At 57.4% G+C, this 15,326-nt stretch overlaps 1 protein-coding gene across 2 annotated transcripts in view; it reads right to left on the bottom strand.

The window, feature by feature from the left end:
• The window catches only part of FADS2 (fatty acid desaturase 2), a 31,100-nt gene that overhangs the window by 2,995 nt on the left and 12,779 nt on the right, over positions 1-15,326 (bottom strand). For both annotated transcript variants that reach the window (XM_082748071.1, XM_082748072.1), the window contains exons 5-9: positions 13,043-13,168; positions 5,631-5,691; positions 5,185-5,261; positions 348-445; positions 44-140 (exon numbers count right to left, since the gene is read on the bottom strand). In XM_082748071.1, coding sequence (XP_082604197.1) covers positions 44-140; positions 348-445; positions 5,185-5,261; positions 5,631-5,691; positions 13,043-13,168 — 459 coding nt within the window. The remainder of the gene's footprint in view (positions 1-43; positions 141-347; positions 446-5,184; positions 5,262-5,630; positions 5,692-13,042; positions 13,169-15,326) is intronic.

The following is a 15,326-nucleotide window of genomic DNA, read 5'->3' as shown; positions in this document are numbered from 1 at the left end:
ACAGGCTCCACGGGGCCCCAGTGTGAGCTCCGGCTGCCCTCACCTGGTTGCTGAACCAGTCACGGTAGGGCTCGTGGTCAATCTCCATGACGATGTGGTTCATCTGCGTGACCCACACAAACCAGTGGCTTTCCAGGAACCTGGAAGACAACACAGCTCAGCGCGGGAGCCATGGGAGTGGCCACAGAGTCCAGCCAGGTGGGAACAGACCTTCTCCCCTAGCCCCAGCGGCCCGGCAGGTACACCAAGAGGCCAGGCCGGGAGGCCCAGGGCAGGAAGCAGGGAGCTCGGAGCCCTTCCCCAGGGGTCCCCGTGTCAAAGCCCTATCAAGGCCAAGCAGCAGGTACCTGATGAAGTTGAGGAAGATGACAGTCCCCAGGATACCATAGAAAGGGATGTAGGTGATGAAGAACCGAGCGTAGTAGCTTAAGGCCCAGGCCAAGTCCTGCAGAGAGAATGGAATTTGATCCAGGGCCGCTACCCACCTGGCTCCGCGTCCTGACCACCCATGTGCACACAGCGAAAGTGTCCAAGAACCCCCAGTGGGCCTCGAGGAAGCTGGGCACCAGGTCCGCGGAGCATGTGACGCTTGCTTGCACAGGGCTGGTGACTGTCTTTGCTTCTGGGGAAATGCTGAGTGTCTGAGCAGCAGGAGGGCGCTGGGACTTTGCTTCAGGGAAACGGCAGGGACCAGGTTGTCAGCCAGGAGCAGCCCTTTCGTGGTCCCAGGGATTCTGAAGGTACATAGACTGCCCCACCCCCACCACTTAGCCCCTGCCCTTCGCTGTCTTCTAACCCATCAACACCTGGGAATCTCCTTCTTAGCAGGGCAAAGGCCAGCGCCACTGCCCAGCCTCTCCATAAGGGCCCCCCAGCCATCTCTGACATGCTGGTCCCCCTCCCATGCCCAGTTCTCCTCCTGTCCCCTCTCCCTTCCTGCCCCTCTCTGGGGTGGCCATGGGATCCTGAACTTACAGGTCTTCCCTCACCTGGGTGAGCGCTTCCCTCAGCAGCCCTGCCGCCCGCCCCTCCACAGCAACCCCACGGGCAGGCGCCCTGAGGAGGGGGTCCCTATCTCCTCTCTGCATCCCAAGTCTGAGTGCCTCCACGGGGCCATAGCCAGAGTCTCCCATGGGTCTCCCGCTCGCCCTCGGCTACCATGGCAACCAGAGCCTCCTTCTTAACCCCAAGCAGAACCCGCCTTTCCCACAGAGCTCGGTGGGATCCGGAACGGCTCTCTCTTGAGCCACCCTGACCCAGCTTATTTCTGCCTCAGGGCCTTTGCATGGTTTCCTCTCCCCCATGACTTTTCCTCCCCAGAGTCCCAGCAGGGTAGTGATCCGAGCACAGGCCCTGGGTCAGGCTGCCGGTGTGAGTACTCAGCTGGGCCTCTGTGCCTAACGTGGACCGTGACACCGCCATCCTCAAAGCCCCCACCCACCTCCTTCCCCACTAGAGGATACTGGATGAAATCCCACCCTCAAATGCCGACCCACACACCCTTATGCGGACAGCCTCTGGACCCACGTGCACCCGGCCTCACTTCCACCTGGGCTTCCTGTCCCCCCCCCCCAGCCCCCCTTCTGCTTGACAAACTTATCCTCAAGTCTATGTGCAGTCAAGCTCCACGAATCCCGTGCATGCCTCCTCTCTACCCGCGGGCAGAGCTGGGTGCTAGGAGCCAAAGCAGCTCCTTTGGAAGCCTGGTGTGTGGAAGGACAGGCTTATACAGAGATCCCTTCGGTATCATACGGAAGGGGACAGCAGCAAGGGGAGCACGTGAGTGGTCCTGATGTGATGTTCAGATTTAGGAAAGGCCCTCGTTGGGAGGTGGTGCCTGAGCTGGGCTGGGCTACGTCAGAGGTCAAGACCATGTGACACATTTGCAGAATGACGGCATGGACAAAAAGCCCAGATAGGCAAGACTGCGGTGCGATGAGCGGAGGCGAACGGGCAGGGGGCTGGGCATACGTGCAGATCCTGTGTCCCATGTGCTCGCCAGGGGCAGGGGGATTCGGCCAGGCCGTGTCTGCCTCAGGACGCTGACCGCTACCTCTCAGCCAACGGAAAACCGCCGCGAGCTTTACACGCCGGAAGAACGCAGTCACATTCAAATCTTAAAATAGAGCTCTGCCAACTGGAGATGGAGGGATTAGGTTATTCCGGTAGCCCAGACACGAAATGATGGAGACTGAGAGCAGGGCCCACAGCTCTGAGGAGGTGATAGAGATTCCAGAACAATCTAGGAGGCCGGGGCAGTTGCATTTGGGGACAGCTTAGTCGTGAGGAATCCATGCCCGTCCCCTCATGGGCGCTATCAGCTGAGAAGGCGGTCCAGGGGAAGGGAGAGTCTGGAGGTTTGGCAGTAGGCCCCGGGGCATGACCTGGGATCCAGCGAGGGCTCTCTAAGGGGGCAGGAGAAGCAAGTGTGACAGGTTTGCTCCTACTGTCCACCACATTCCCCTTCGTTTCATTTGTGTGTGCACCTAGTGCGGCAGAAGGAACTGTATATCCACAGGGGAAGATGCTTATTTCTTCTCGTGCAGGACCCATGACCACGGGACTAGGGGCTGCAGGGGTAGCAATATGGGGGAACAGAGAGGTGGAGGAGAACCAGCAGAGATGGGATCTGGAGGCTGACAGGGAGAGTTTCAGGAGAGAGAGGTCGTGGTGTCAGACACAGAGACCCTCCAGGGAGGGAGGCTGGGAAGTATCTCCAGGATGTGGCCACCACCCAGCACTACCAGGACGGTAAACACCTCTGTCCTTGAGGCTCTCAGAGTGCATCAGCCCCTGTACTCCCCATACCTGGCATCTGGGCCTGGAACAGCCCTCACCGTTGGGAGTTGTGCCGTGCCTGACCCGATACTCGGCAGGATCCCCGGCTAGGTGCCCCCCAGATGCCCGATTGCCAGGAGCGCTCCATCTCCCCTGTGTTGTGACCATCAAACAGGTCTCTAGGTGTTGCCGGCTGCTCCCGTTGAGGACTATGGCCCCAAGCCAGGGCTGCACTTGGCACCTAAGCTCTCTGTTACCTTAAATCAGAAAAGCCGGGGGGCACCTGGGTGGCTCAGTCATTAAGCCTTCGGCTCAGGTCAGGATCTCAGGATCTTGGGATGGAGCCCCCACATCGGGCTCCCTGCTCAGCGGGGAGCCTGCTTCTCCCTCTCACACTCTCCCTGCTTATGTTCCCTCTCTCGCTGTCTCTCTCTCTGTCAAATAAATAAAATCTTAAAAACAAACAAACAAACAAAATCGAAAGAAGAGCCCACCGCCGGACCCACCTCTGCCCCACGCAGTCTTGGACGCCTGGGGTGGTGGCACCGGAACTTATCTGCCCTGAATCCCCAGTCCCGCGCACGGACTGCAGTCCGCTGTTTCGGAGAAGGAGCCCAAGGCTGGAGGCTCGTCCCTCCCACCTAGCTGGAGACCTGCTCCCCAGCAGGGGCAAAAGCAGGGCTGCCCCGTCTCCCCACCACCAAGTTGGGGCCCTATCAAATCTCCCTGAGTCTGCCACCCGATCCCAGGCAGGCACGCAGTCTTCTCTCCTTCCCTGCGCTGTCCTTAGTGAGTGCTTTGTCCCTTGGGGAATAAGCACAGCTTTAAAAAAAAAAAAAGGTATATATTCAGGCAGGAGTCACCTGCCACAAAAGCTGATGGAAATCCGCCCAGCAGTGGATTTCCACGAAACCCCACCCGGCCAGGGTCGAGCTCCTCTTCAGCTGTGTGGCTCCTTCCAGGGCCCCGGGAGCCCCATGGGAACAGCAGTTACCATAGGTGAGAGATCTGGGTTCAAATTCCCATGGCACAGCTGACACAGAAACTCCATCTCTGCGGCCCATGTCATTGTGCTCTTAAGCCAGGGTCAAAAGTCATAACGTGGGGGGCCATGCTGGGACACAGGAAGTACAGAAGAAACGCTCACTTCTGGAAAAATATCGTGTCCTAGCAGTGGGTGGTACAGGTTCTACCAATACAGGGCTGGTGGAGACTTCTAGAACACCAGCGGAATCACCAGGTGTGGCCCGTTTGCCCACAGTTCCAACGAGACAGGACAAAGCAAAGTACTTGGAAGCCCTGCAGACTCTCCAGAAATACGAGAGAGGTTGGTGGCTGAAGTGGGGGGACAGTATGGGACACGGCCTAGGTCCTAGTGCTCGACCCTGGTGTCACCCTGGGTAAGTCCCAAGCTCTCAGAGTCTCAATATTTTCATTGATGAAACTGGATTAAAAAAAAAAAAAACCCGCAATACCTAGGGGACCCTCCACTGAGTGTCCCCACAAAACCCATTGTCCCACAAGCAGGCTCCGCCCATGGCTGACTGCTCCATCCAGGTCATTCCGTCCACCTTTTATGCCGAATCCCGCTCGTGCACACGTGATGCCAAGGACGGGGACGTGCCCCTTCGCACTCGCTCTCTGGACACAGAATCTGGTGACTCCAAGCCTGGTGTTACAGGTTGGATTGTGTCCCCTAAAATGCACATGTTGAAGCCCTAATCCCAAGGCCTCGAGTGACCTTATTTGGAGACAGGGTCATGGCCGATGTAATTCACTAAGCTGCAGCCCTAGTCTACTGCGACCGGCGTTCTTAAGAAAAGGGACCCCGGACGCAAATACAGATGCTCATGGGGACAGTGACGCTGAGACACAGGCAGAAGACCCAGCCGCCCAGCAGCCGAGAACTCTAGCCTGGCCCTGGTCCTCCTTAACCACCCTCAGAAGGACCCGCGCCGACAGCACCTCGTCTGGGACTTCTGGCCTCCATAGTTGTGAGCACTGCGGTGGGACAGGGAGGCCTTGGTGGGCAGCTTGAGCAAACAAACCCCCCTATCAGCCCAGTGACTGCTCAGCTGCCCTCCCTTGAGCATGTGGAGCGCGGTGGTCCCGGCCCATGGGCTCTCGGGGCCGCACAGGACACGGGTTCGTGGGAGACAATGGCTGGAGTGGCGGACAGATGGGCCCAGCTCTCTGAGGGAGCTCGGCCCCACGGCCCCACTGGCCCCACGGTGTGTGGGTAGCGGGGGAACATGGAGGGCTGTGGCCTCCCTGGCTCCTGGCCACGTGGCCCAGAGCATGTTCCCTTACGGAGAGTGATGCAGGGCCCAGGGGAACCGAGCCGATCCCCAGGCCCACCTGCCCCTGTCCCCCCACAGCCCGGCCCAGCCGTACCCCCTGACTCACCACCCAGTCGTGGCGTGCGATCATGGTCATCATGATCTGGTACTGGAAGTACACGGGGATGAGCAGCGGCGGCCCGACTGTGGGGAGAGCAGAGGCGCTTACACATGCCCTGATCTGTCCTGCCCCGCCACGCCGGACCAGTCAGTCAGGGGGAGCCCGGTGAGCACGGAACGCGGGGGCTGGGAGCACACACACCCCTCCCCCAACCAGCGCCCCTCCCCCACCCCTCTCCGCAATGGCGGGGGGGGGGGGGGGGGCTTGAGTGTGGGACCCTGTGCCTCTGGGTCCCATCTACACCACAGGCCAGGAGCAGTTCTCGGGGAGGGGCGGCCCTTCGTGCTCGAACAGGCTTAGGGGCGATTCCTGGGTCTGAAGGGGCAGCAGGTGGTTGGCGGGAAGGCAGTGGCCGTTGTGGAGTGCGGTTCGAGGGGGCCCCCAGCACTCACTCAGGAAGAAGTACTCGTGCTGGTGATTGTAAGGCAGGTATTTGAGTTTCTTCTTGCCGTACTGAGGAAAGAGAAGAGACGGTGAGCACCCAGCCCCCCGTCAGGCCCCGGGCACCGGCCCCCCTGCCCGCCCCAACCTCCGTCAGGCCCCAGCCACCGGCCCCCCTGCCCGCCCCAACCTGCTCTGCCGTCTCGGCTCCTGTCCCGTCAGTCTGCACCCTGGGCCCCCGGGCTGGGCCGCTCCGGCCCTCTGGCTCCCGGCTGCCCCGGCCAGCAGTGGCCACCCTTTCCTCGGCCCCAGCTCCCGGCCTCCTCCGCCAGCCCACAAGGCTAGGGCTCAGGGTCAAATCACCGCTCAAAGCCACACGAGAAATGCACCCAGCTGGGATCTGAGCCCAAGAAAGCTGACTCAGAGCCCCCATGACAGGCGCTAATAAATAAATGTTTGGGCGGCGAAGGCACAAATGAATAGCTCATCAGGGGCCCCACCAGGCCCCACCAAGGGAACTCCTTGGCTCTAGTCTCCAGCCCTTTGAGAGTGAGAGAAGCCCCCGGAGCACGCTGGGGAGCCCTCCGGGGACGGCAGCAGCCGGGAGAATGCAGATAAGGGCCCGGGGAGTTGTTATCAGTCACCGGGCTGGGAGCATTTTTCCCCATAGGGCCTCCAGCAATTTTCCAAAGCTAATCACTTCTCTCAGGCAGGTGACTCTCAGTCGAGGGTGCTGACAGGCTGGGGACCCACCCTGGGGACCCTGTTGCCCCGACGGTCAGAGCAAGGAGGGCCACGCTGGGGCCTGGGGGTCCTCACTGCCCAAAGCCGCTCAGGCCACGCTGAGCACAGGCTTGTAGGGGATCCCCTGCCCCACGGGGTTCCTGGAGCCCTTGAGTGCTAGGGTCCAGCCCTCTGCAGACCAGCCCACCTCGCTCCTTAGGGACTGAGACCGTAAGATGTTGCTCAAAGAGTGGCCCCTGTTCTTGCTTTTGGTGCCAAGATCTGCCAAGATCAGCTGTAAGATCACGGAGCCCCCGCACCCCCACCCCATCTGGCACCCAAATCACTGGTGGTTTAGAGGAGCCGATGAGAACACATGCATGAGCGCCGGGGGCTGGCCCCTGGGACACGGCCCCTCCCTTGCTATTCCCCAGATCCAGCCGTTTGCGGGGGCTCATTCCTACGTATTGTACTCAGGGAGATGGAAGCATGGATGGAGAGACCCCGGATGTTGGCTAAGACGATGCCCCTGTCTGCAGGTGAGAGCAAAGAGGGAAATGACTGTTAAAATCACAGGGGGAGCCCACGACACCTGACAAGAGGAGCCCTGGCGGGGAGGGACCTCTTGGCACCAGCGGCCACAGTGACGGCCCGTGAGGCTGAAGTGCCACTAGAACTGACCCCTTTGTCCCGTGCGGTCTCCTGTGCTTTGGCAGGGGTCTCACTCATCCCTGGAAAGTGTGGCCATTGGCACAAGGACGATCACTAAGGCCGGGCCCGAGGCTGGCCTTGGAAGATTTCTCAGAAGAGGGAGTAGAGGGGCATCCCTCCACCCCCAGCAGCCCGTCAGGTGGGGAACACTGTGGTCTGGGGTTCCAGGGAGCACGCGGTCTACAGACCAGGCCCCTGGATCCTGCCCTAACCTCCTCTCAGAAACCAGGAAACAGACCCGCAGGCCCAGCCTCTGTCTGCAGGCTTCTCGGCCCAAACAGGAGCCCTCCCTGCCCCAGCTCTGCCCACGGGTCACCCCAGGAGGTGGCCCGAGGCCCCAAGGACCCTCTCGGGTTGGTTAGACTCTTGGGAAGAGAACACTAAGGGCGGCCCAGGCAGGTGGGCAGACCAGAGAGTCCCCGTAGAAGGACTCAGAGGTGTCTAGACTGCTGGGGTTGGGCGGGGGGTACCAGGGAATTCATCTGAAGTTGTTTCCATAGTAGGTACACCGCTCCCACTGATTTATGGTGACCCCTGGAGAGCGACAGATCACATACGCTGATGCTTGCCTGGCTGCCCCTGGCCTGTGGGCACACCCATGTGGCCCCTCCGTGTTGCAGATGGTCCTGCAGGAGCTACCGGGTCCTCAGGCCTCTCTGTTGGACCCTGGCCGTTCCCAGGCTCCGGGAGGCGGGGCCTCGGGCCTCAGACACAGTTCAGTACTTGGGCAAAAGGCTTCACACACACGCCCCCCTCCTCTGCCCCGCCATGAGCTGTGGGTCCTAAGGGGTCTGATGGGCACTTCCCAGGGCCACTGGGGGATCAGCCAATGAGGTGGACGTCACAGTCCTTCGAGGACAGAACGGTGAGCTGCGGTCACAGAGACACACACACACAGACACACCACACACAGGCCGTGTGTGGTGACACACTAGACCATCACTGCATGTCTGTTCCCTTCTCAGTGACTTCAGGTGGGGCTGCAGACTGCAAGGCCACCTGTCGGGGTCTGGCTGGCCCACAGCACCAGTTTGTGGCTAACTTGCTGGCTCGGTTCTCTGCCAACATCTAGCCACGTAAGTCACGGGTGCAGGGAGGGGTGGAAGAGGGGTCTAGAACGTACTGAGCTGGGGGTAGGGTTCCCGGCATCTCAAGTCATTGGAAAGCCAGAGTGACCCAACAAGCCCGTTCCCTAGGGTCCAGCAGGTGGTGGCCCCGGGCAGGTTCCTGCAGGACCCAGAAGCCCCGGCTTGGAGCTTGGGTGGTGGTGCTGCCTTTTCCCACTGGAACCTCCAGCAAGTTAGCTCACATCTCTCGGCCTTGGGTCTTCCATCTCTGAAATGGGTGTGTTGGTAGCCCCTCGTCCATGGTTAAGCAAAGGTGACGTGACATCCCACGTGCCAGGCCTGGTTGTGCGGACTTTGAGTCAGAGTCTGCCCTCCTCCCCGCACCTCCTGTCTCCCGAGAAAGCTCGGGTGGCAGGTTGGGTGGCAGGGCTGTCCTAGGCGAGACTCGGGGAAGACAGAGCATGCTTTCACTCGGACAGGGTGGCTCGTCGTGGTCGAGACCGACAGCTCCCTTTGACGTATTCTCAGGCAGAGGCTCACAGGGGAGGCAAGCCAGGGCCAAGGGAGGGGGCGCCCTGCCAGCCCTGGTGGCCCTGGTTTCCCAGAGGTCCCCCCCACCCCTGCCCAGGCTGGGCTGGCCCTCTTGGGCCCTGCCTCTCCACAGACCCCAGTCTGGGCTGGGATCGCAGCTGGAGTGCATGCCAAGGGCATGTGCCGGGGACTTTCCAGCTTTGGAACAAAATGTCTGAGGAGTGACAAGGGCCTTCCTTGTCCCTTCAAGGTTGGGGGAGGGAAGCTGTCACCAAGCCCAGTCCCTGCCTCTGGGAACCTGCAAACTCACAGAGAGAAATGAGCTACGTGGCCAGGCTGGGCATGCACAGAATGACAAGGCCCCCGGCCCATAGGAGGGGGACCCTGGTTGTTCCAAGGGAGGACTGGTCCCCTTGGCCAGCTCACAAAGGTCTGCCTGAAGCAGGCAGCTGGGAGGGTCGGCTGCAGACAGGCGGTGGGGCAGAGAGAGCGTCCCACATGGGTGGAAAGGTAGGATCTGGGGTGGGGAGGCACAGACACTTAGGTTCCGAAAGCCGGCCTCAGTGCCACGAGGCTAATGGCATCCCTGTTCTCCTCTCGGCTGTGACAGGTAGATAAAAGGAGGGGCGAAGCCTGCCCCTGACCTCACCTCTGTTTAAGACTGTTCTGGAAGCTCCAGAAATAAAAGGATGGAGCTATGAGAAAGAGCACCTTCTCGTTATTTTCAAGGATGTAACTGTCTACCCAGGAAACCCCAAAGAATCAACTGAAAGACAACTAGAGTCCCCGAGAGGCCCGAGTGGACACCAGCTGGGCAGAAGCGAGCCATCCAGAATCAACAGCTTCCCGAAACACTGGAGACACACCGATCCCCATAACCAAAGCAGGATCGACCCAGGACTGAACTGGAAAGAAACCCCCACGAGATGCATAAAGAAAAGTATAAAACTCCTCTAAGAGAAGGAAAAAGAGGCTTGAGGAACAGGCCTTACTGACAGAGCGTGAGGACAGCGAGTCTTGCTAGGAGGGCTGCCGGCCGGGGTGGATGGAGGGCTGCCCGAGGCTCGCAGACGGCGCCCCTGTGTGAGGCTGACCGCCCAGCCTAGGCGCGGGGCTCAGGCGGTGCCCCCAGCATGGGTGGGGCCGTGCACCCTGACAGGGGTGCTGGGGAACTTGGCTGACTCCAGAAACGTGAGAGGCGGACACCAACCTACCCACGGCCCTTCTGGCCAAAGTTAGTTCAAAAGCGAAGCCGCAAAACACTGAAAATAATACATATGAACAACTTTCTTGGGGCCCCTGTCTGGCTCCGTCGGTAGAGCGTGGAACTCTTGATCTCGAGGTTGTGAGTTCGAGCCCCACAGTGGGTGGAGAAACTACTTAAAAAGAAAGTCTAAAAAAAAACAAAAACAAAAACTTTCTAAGCATGAAAGAAATGAAAGGAATCAGCAGGTGGCCAAAAAAAAAAAAGTGAATACCTCTTGTTACATAAAACAAACAAAATCTTCCCAGAAGTCATAAATGAGACCAAAAGGCAGAGAACTCACAAGGAAAGGGGGCTTCAGTGCTGAGATCGCTCTACTTAATTTCTCCCTAGCCCTTTGGAGCTGGTTTGTTTACCTGGGCTTGGAGATAAGAGGCCTGACCTCCTTGCTCTGGGGGCCAGAGGCTTGCTCAACAGGCCCAAAGTCTGGTGATGTGGGGCCAGGTGGGTGGCCCTGCTGTGGTGTTCCAAATGGGCCTGGCAAAAGACAAGGCCATTGGACCCACTGCTGGCAGGGCGGGAGCACGCCCTTGGGGACACTGCTGGACCAGGAACAAAGCAAATAATCTGGCCTTTTCCCTCACACGTGTGTAAGAGGAGAGGATGTCCATGGAGTACTATGGTCCCAGCTGTGGTCTTTCAAATGCTACTAACAATGGGATGACCAGATTTCCGAAATCTCGCACCCAGCACCAGCCTCAAAGCTGACGTTCAAGAGGTGTCTCGGGGGGGAGGTGTTGGAAGAAGGCTTCACAGCCCGTATCGAAGAGCGGAGAGCCCTCCTGCCAGCAGAGCTTGTGAGACTAGGTTTCTGTTGCTAGGGACGCAGACGACATCTGGCAGAGGACAACCACCAGCTCTCCAACTTGGAGCCTCACACAGAAAGGGAAGCCTTGTCTTCGCTCATCAGAAGGCCCCCAGTTAATTAGCTGCATTATCTGGACACCACTAACCCAGGCTAGCGAGCCGCTTGCTAGAAGGAGGAGGCAAACAGCACGTACTTTGGAAGAGAATATAATCCCTGCCTGGTTAGCGAGACTGCCGGCTTCCCAAGCACGGCGTGTTGGCTAATTTCCTCTACGATTGACAATGTCGCAGAAAACCCGCATTTTGACTCAGATATTCTCTTGGATGGAACTGAGATGGGAAAGGCAAGATGCAAGCCAGAACTGGAAGAACAGGCCCTCCCCTAGCCTCGTTCCAAGCCTCGGATGCCAACAGTGTCGGGAATACAGCACAGGTGGGAATCCGAGGCCCTGCTCCTGCCTCAATGGGCCTCGTCTGACAGGGGCTTACTGAGCCCCTCCGGAGCCCCTCCTCCGTGCCCAGCACTAGGATGACTAAGAGCTGCATAAAAGCAGCAGGATCTTCTAAACTTGGGCTTACTTCATCACCAGACTTCTGAAAAGCAAAGTACAGGTAGATATTTTGGTAAATTAAACCCTAACATAGGGGCTATACCATAGGGGCTCTACTTTCAAAAAAAAAAAAGGAAAAGAAAAAAAGAAATGTGTTTAAATGAGGGCATTCTTTAAATGCATTGGGGGGTGCTTTGATTAAAAAGAAACAGAATTAGCAACAGGTTTCCTATCTTACAAAATAACATGGGTTAGATCATGGTTTAGAAATACACTGGACCACCAGACAGACCCAGGCAAAGACCAACGCAGTTGGACTCCCGAAAGAGGTCCAGGTCTGGTAAGGTGGCAAGTTACAGAACAGAATGTCTAAGTTTTAATTTTTTTCTTTTTTTAAAAATTTTATTTATTTATTTGACAGAGAGCAAGAGATCACAAGTAGGCAGAGAGGCAGGCAGAGAGACAGGCTCCTTGCTGAGCAGAGGGCCTGACATAGGGCTCGATCCCAGGATCCTGAGATCATAACCTGAGCCAAAGGCAGAGGCTTTAACCCACTGAGCCATCCAGGTGCCCTGAATTTTAGTTTTTAAAATGCATATGTGCTGGGGTTCCTGGGTGGCTCATGTGGTTAAGCGTCTGTCTTCGGCTCAGGTCGTGATCCCAGGGTCCTGGGATCGAGCCCCGTGTCTGGCTCCCTGCTTGGCAGGGAGTCTGTCTCTCCCTCTCCCTCTGACCCTCCCCTTGATTGCACACGCACACGCACTCTCCCTCTCAAATAAATAAAATCTTTAAAAAATAAATAAAAACAAAATGAATGTGTACATAAAAGCAACCTCGAAGGATTTAGGTCCTGCGGGCTATCCTCAGGGGAATGGGATTTGGGGCCAAGGGGGAGGATGGAAGGAATAGCAGATTCACTTCGTAATTGTGTATACTTCTCTGATATTTAAATGTGTGTCACAGGTAAGTTCTCTATTTATAATAAAAATTGGGAGCGCCTGGGTGGCTCAGTGGGTTAAAGCCTCTGCCTTCGGCTCAGGTCATGATCTCAGGGTCCTGGATTAAGCCCCGCATTGGACTCTCTGCTCAGCGGGGAGCCTGCTTTCCCCCATCTCTCTGCCTACTTGTGATCTCTCTCTCTCTCTGTCAAATAAATAAAAAATATCTTTAAAAAATTTATTAAAAAAAATTGAGCTAACATAAAAATAAGACCGTGTCCTACAGGGGAAGTAAACGACCTCACTGTCAGATCGGGGCCTCGCCCTAGGCTGGCTACTGAACCATAGGATTCTGAACCATCCCCCCCTTCCGCAGAGACTCCCTTTGTCACGTCCAGGGAAGCAGGTTGGACCAGTCCCAGCTAGGTCCCTCTTGCCATCGAGGACTGTGACTCTTTCAGCAAGGTTTCCTTGAGCTGGTTTTGGGGACCACGTTCAAGGCTTGGACCTGTGCCTACCTGCTGAACCAGGACGAGAGCTCCCTGGCCCCCAGGAAGAAACCAGCTAGGAAGTGTTCTTCCCCAGCCCACGGGAGGAAGAAAGGCACCTAAGGCTCATTATTTATGCATAAGGTCATTCCATCGAAATTCCAGCTTGAATCATCCAGAAATTCCAGCTTGAATCATCCAGGGCGCCCGAGAAGGATTTCCAGGTAGACACCAGGTACAGACGTGTTCGGATGACTCTGCAGCCCACAGGATTCCTTCCCGGGTTCCTGCCCAGGGGGCACACTTTCCCCATCTCCACATCAACACTGACCCTTTGGCCTACCTCAATGGGCTGCGACTCGCCCAGGACGAACACATGCAGCATGTTCACATCGGGGTCCTTGTGGAAGATGTTGGGCTTGGCGTGATGCTGGAAGTGACGATGGTTCCACCAGTTGGCAGAGGCACCCTGGGGTGGGGGTGGGGGACACACAGGATGAGTGGCACAGTTCTCTGGGGGACCCGTCCCCAGCACCGCCAAGACTCAGAACCGACTCCACCCACCGTCATACACAGGGCCTCGGCCCCCCATCCCCGCCCCCCCCCCCAGCCTCCGAATGCCGCCCTGCCCGCCCTGAGGCTGGGGCGTGTGAAGGGAGCCAAGCCAGGCCGTCCCTCCGGGGTTGAGGCCAACTGGAGCCACAGCGCGCCGGTGTGAGCCCCAACCCCCACCTCTGCCTCCACACAACCCCCGAGGGCCGTGTTCTACGAGCAGAAACACTTCTGTTTCAGGAACGGTAAGAAGTGGTCTCTGCTCCGGGGTCCAGGATTGTGTTCCTAGGTGTGTACCCAAGAGAAATGAAAACGTGGCCACACAAAATCGTACGCGCGCGTTCCCATTGTTCAAAGTGACCAACAGGTGGAAACGGTTGGGCCGCAGCAAGGTAGGAGGTAGAAGAAAGGTAGGAGGCACCCCCACACGGTAGATGAGCCTTGAAAGCTTCATGCTGAGGGAACGGAAGCCAGACACAAAGAACACGGACGTGACTCCATTTAGAGGAAATGTCCAGACTAGAGAATCTAGAGATAGTGAGGTCTGTGGTTGCCTCGGCCTGGGGTTGGGGACGCGTGGGAGGGATGAGGACATGGGGAGGCAGCAGCTAAGAGCGGTGAAGCTTCTTTTGGGGGTGACAAAGGTGTTCCCACATCGATTGGGACAACGGTTGCATAAATCTGTGAATATTCTATAAGCAGTTGGCAGGAGACACCCCAATATCCAGATGGGTCTTGCTGCCCTGAGCGGTGAGGACTCAGGGAGGTCCCCCCCAACCCCCGGGAGGCCACAGGAAGGCTTAATATGCCATCACCGGCAGGAACAGGGAAGAGCTCCCAGGTTCTAACATGAAAATATAAAACCATGAGCCTAGGAGACAAGAAGCACTGCCTGGGTATTTATTTCAAGGTCATAAAGTTCTGTCTCACCAACGCAAGCTCTTGGCACACGTGGGAAGCATGCCTGTCCCCCAGGTTGTCCTGTGGCCATAGAAGGAAATGGAACCCTTCTGACTTCACTCTACTGGTGAACTACATCTTGATCAATCAACGCTTAGGCCAAGGGTCTGGCCATCCACAGGGAGAACTAACTGCTAAAACAAACATCTTACATGGAAGATACTTTTGGCCCAAACACGGTCTTTGGACTCAGAGATGCATGGACGGGCACTGCTGTGGCCTCCGCCAGTAAGCACGTGCGTCTCAAAACCCATCAGAGCGGAAAAACAGCAACAAAACAAAAATGTCAGTGAGCGAGGGCTCAGAGGACTGAGGAACAGACGACACCTTGACCTTTCCAGCCAGAAGGAGCCCGACTCCTGGGAAAGGTCACATGGAAAGTCTCCAGCACAGAGAAATTGAGGGGCCAGCCATGTTAGGAGTACGGCGATGTTTAAAATACACCGACCCAGGGATGTTCGTGGAATGAATGAAAGAAGGAAAGAGAGGTGAGTTGTGAACGCCCCGGCGGGTGAGTCAGCGAGGGGAGGCTGTCGGGCTCTTTCCGGACAGAGCTAGTCCTCTGCTGGGATTTTCTCCCTTCCTTCACTCGGCAGAGCCCTACTTAGACTTCCCACCCAGAAGTCCTGCTGGGCCTGAGATAAGGAGCAGCCCTGGGGATGAAGCAGGGGTCCCGAGGCAAGCCCTTGCCTGTCGAGGCAGAGTAGGGGCCCTGGGCACACTGAGATGGGGCCAGGAAAGACAAGAAAACCTGGAAGATGGGGCCAGGCAGAGTGAGAGTGAGGGTTATTCTCCTGACAGAGGGAAGAGGGTGGGCGAGGGCTTGGGGGCCCGGGCAGGGGTTGTGTGGACTGCTCCAGAAGCCAAAGTCCCCTTGGTGGAGCCGGAGACCCAGGATCAAGCCCCAAACTCCTGGGCTGCAGCCTGTCAGAGCTCAAGGGAAAGCAGAAACATGGGTCCTCCTGGCCCCAATGGTCCCAAAGTCATCAGCAACGCTTTCTACCCGACTTTACGGTTTGTCTCATTTTCAAATGAGAGAATTGCCAAGTTGGATGACTTCTCCCCACCAACTGTCAATCTTAATTTAAAAACTAAAAAAAAAAAAAGAAAAAACA

The sequence above is a fragment of the Mustela nivalis genome (assembly GCF_964662115.1).
Source record: "Mustela nivalis genome assembly, chromosome: 9".
NCBI lineage: Eukaryota > Metazoa > Chordata > Mammalia > Carnivora > Mustelidae > Mustela > Mustela nivalis.
This window is presented reverse-complemented; position numbering and strand designations above follow the sequence as displayed.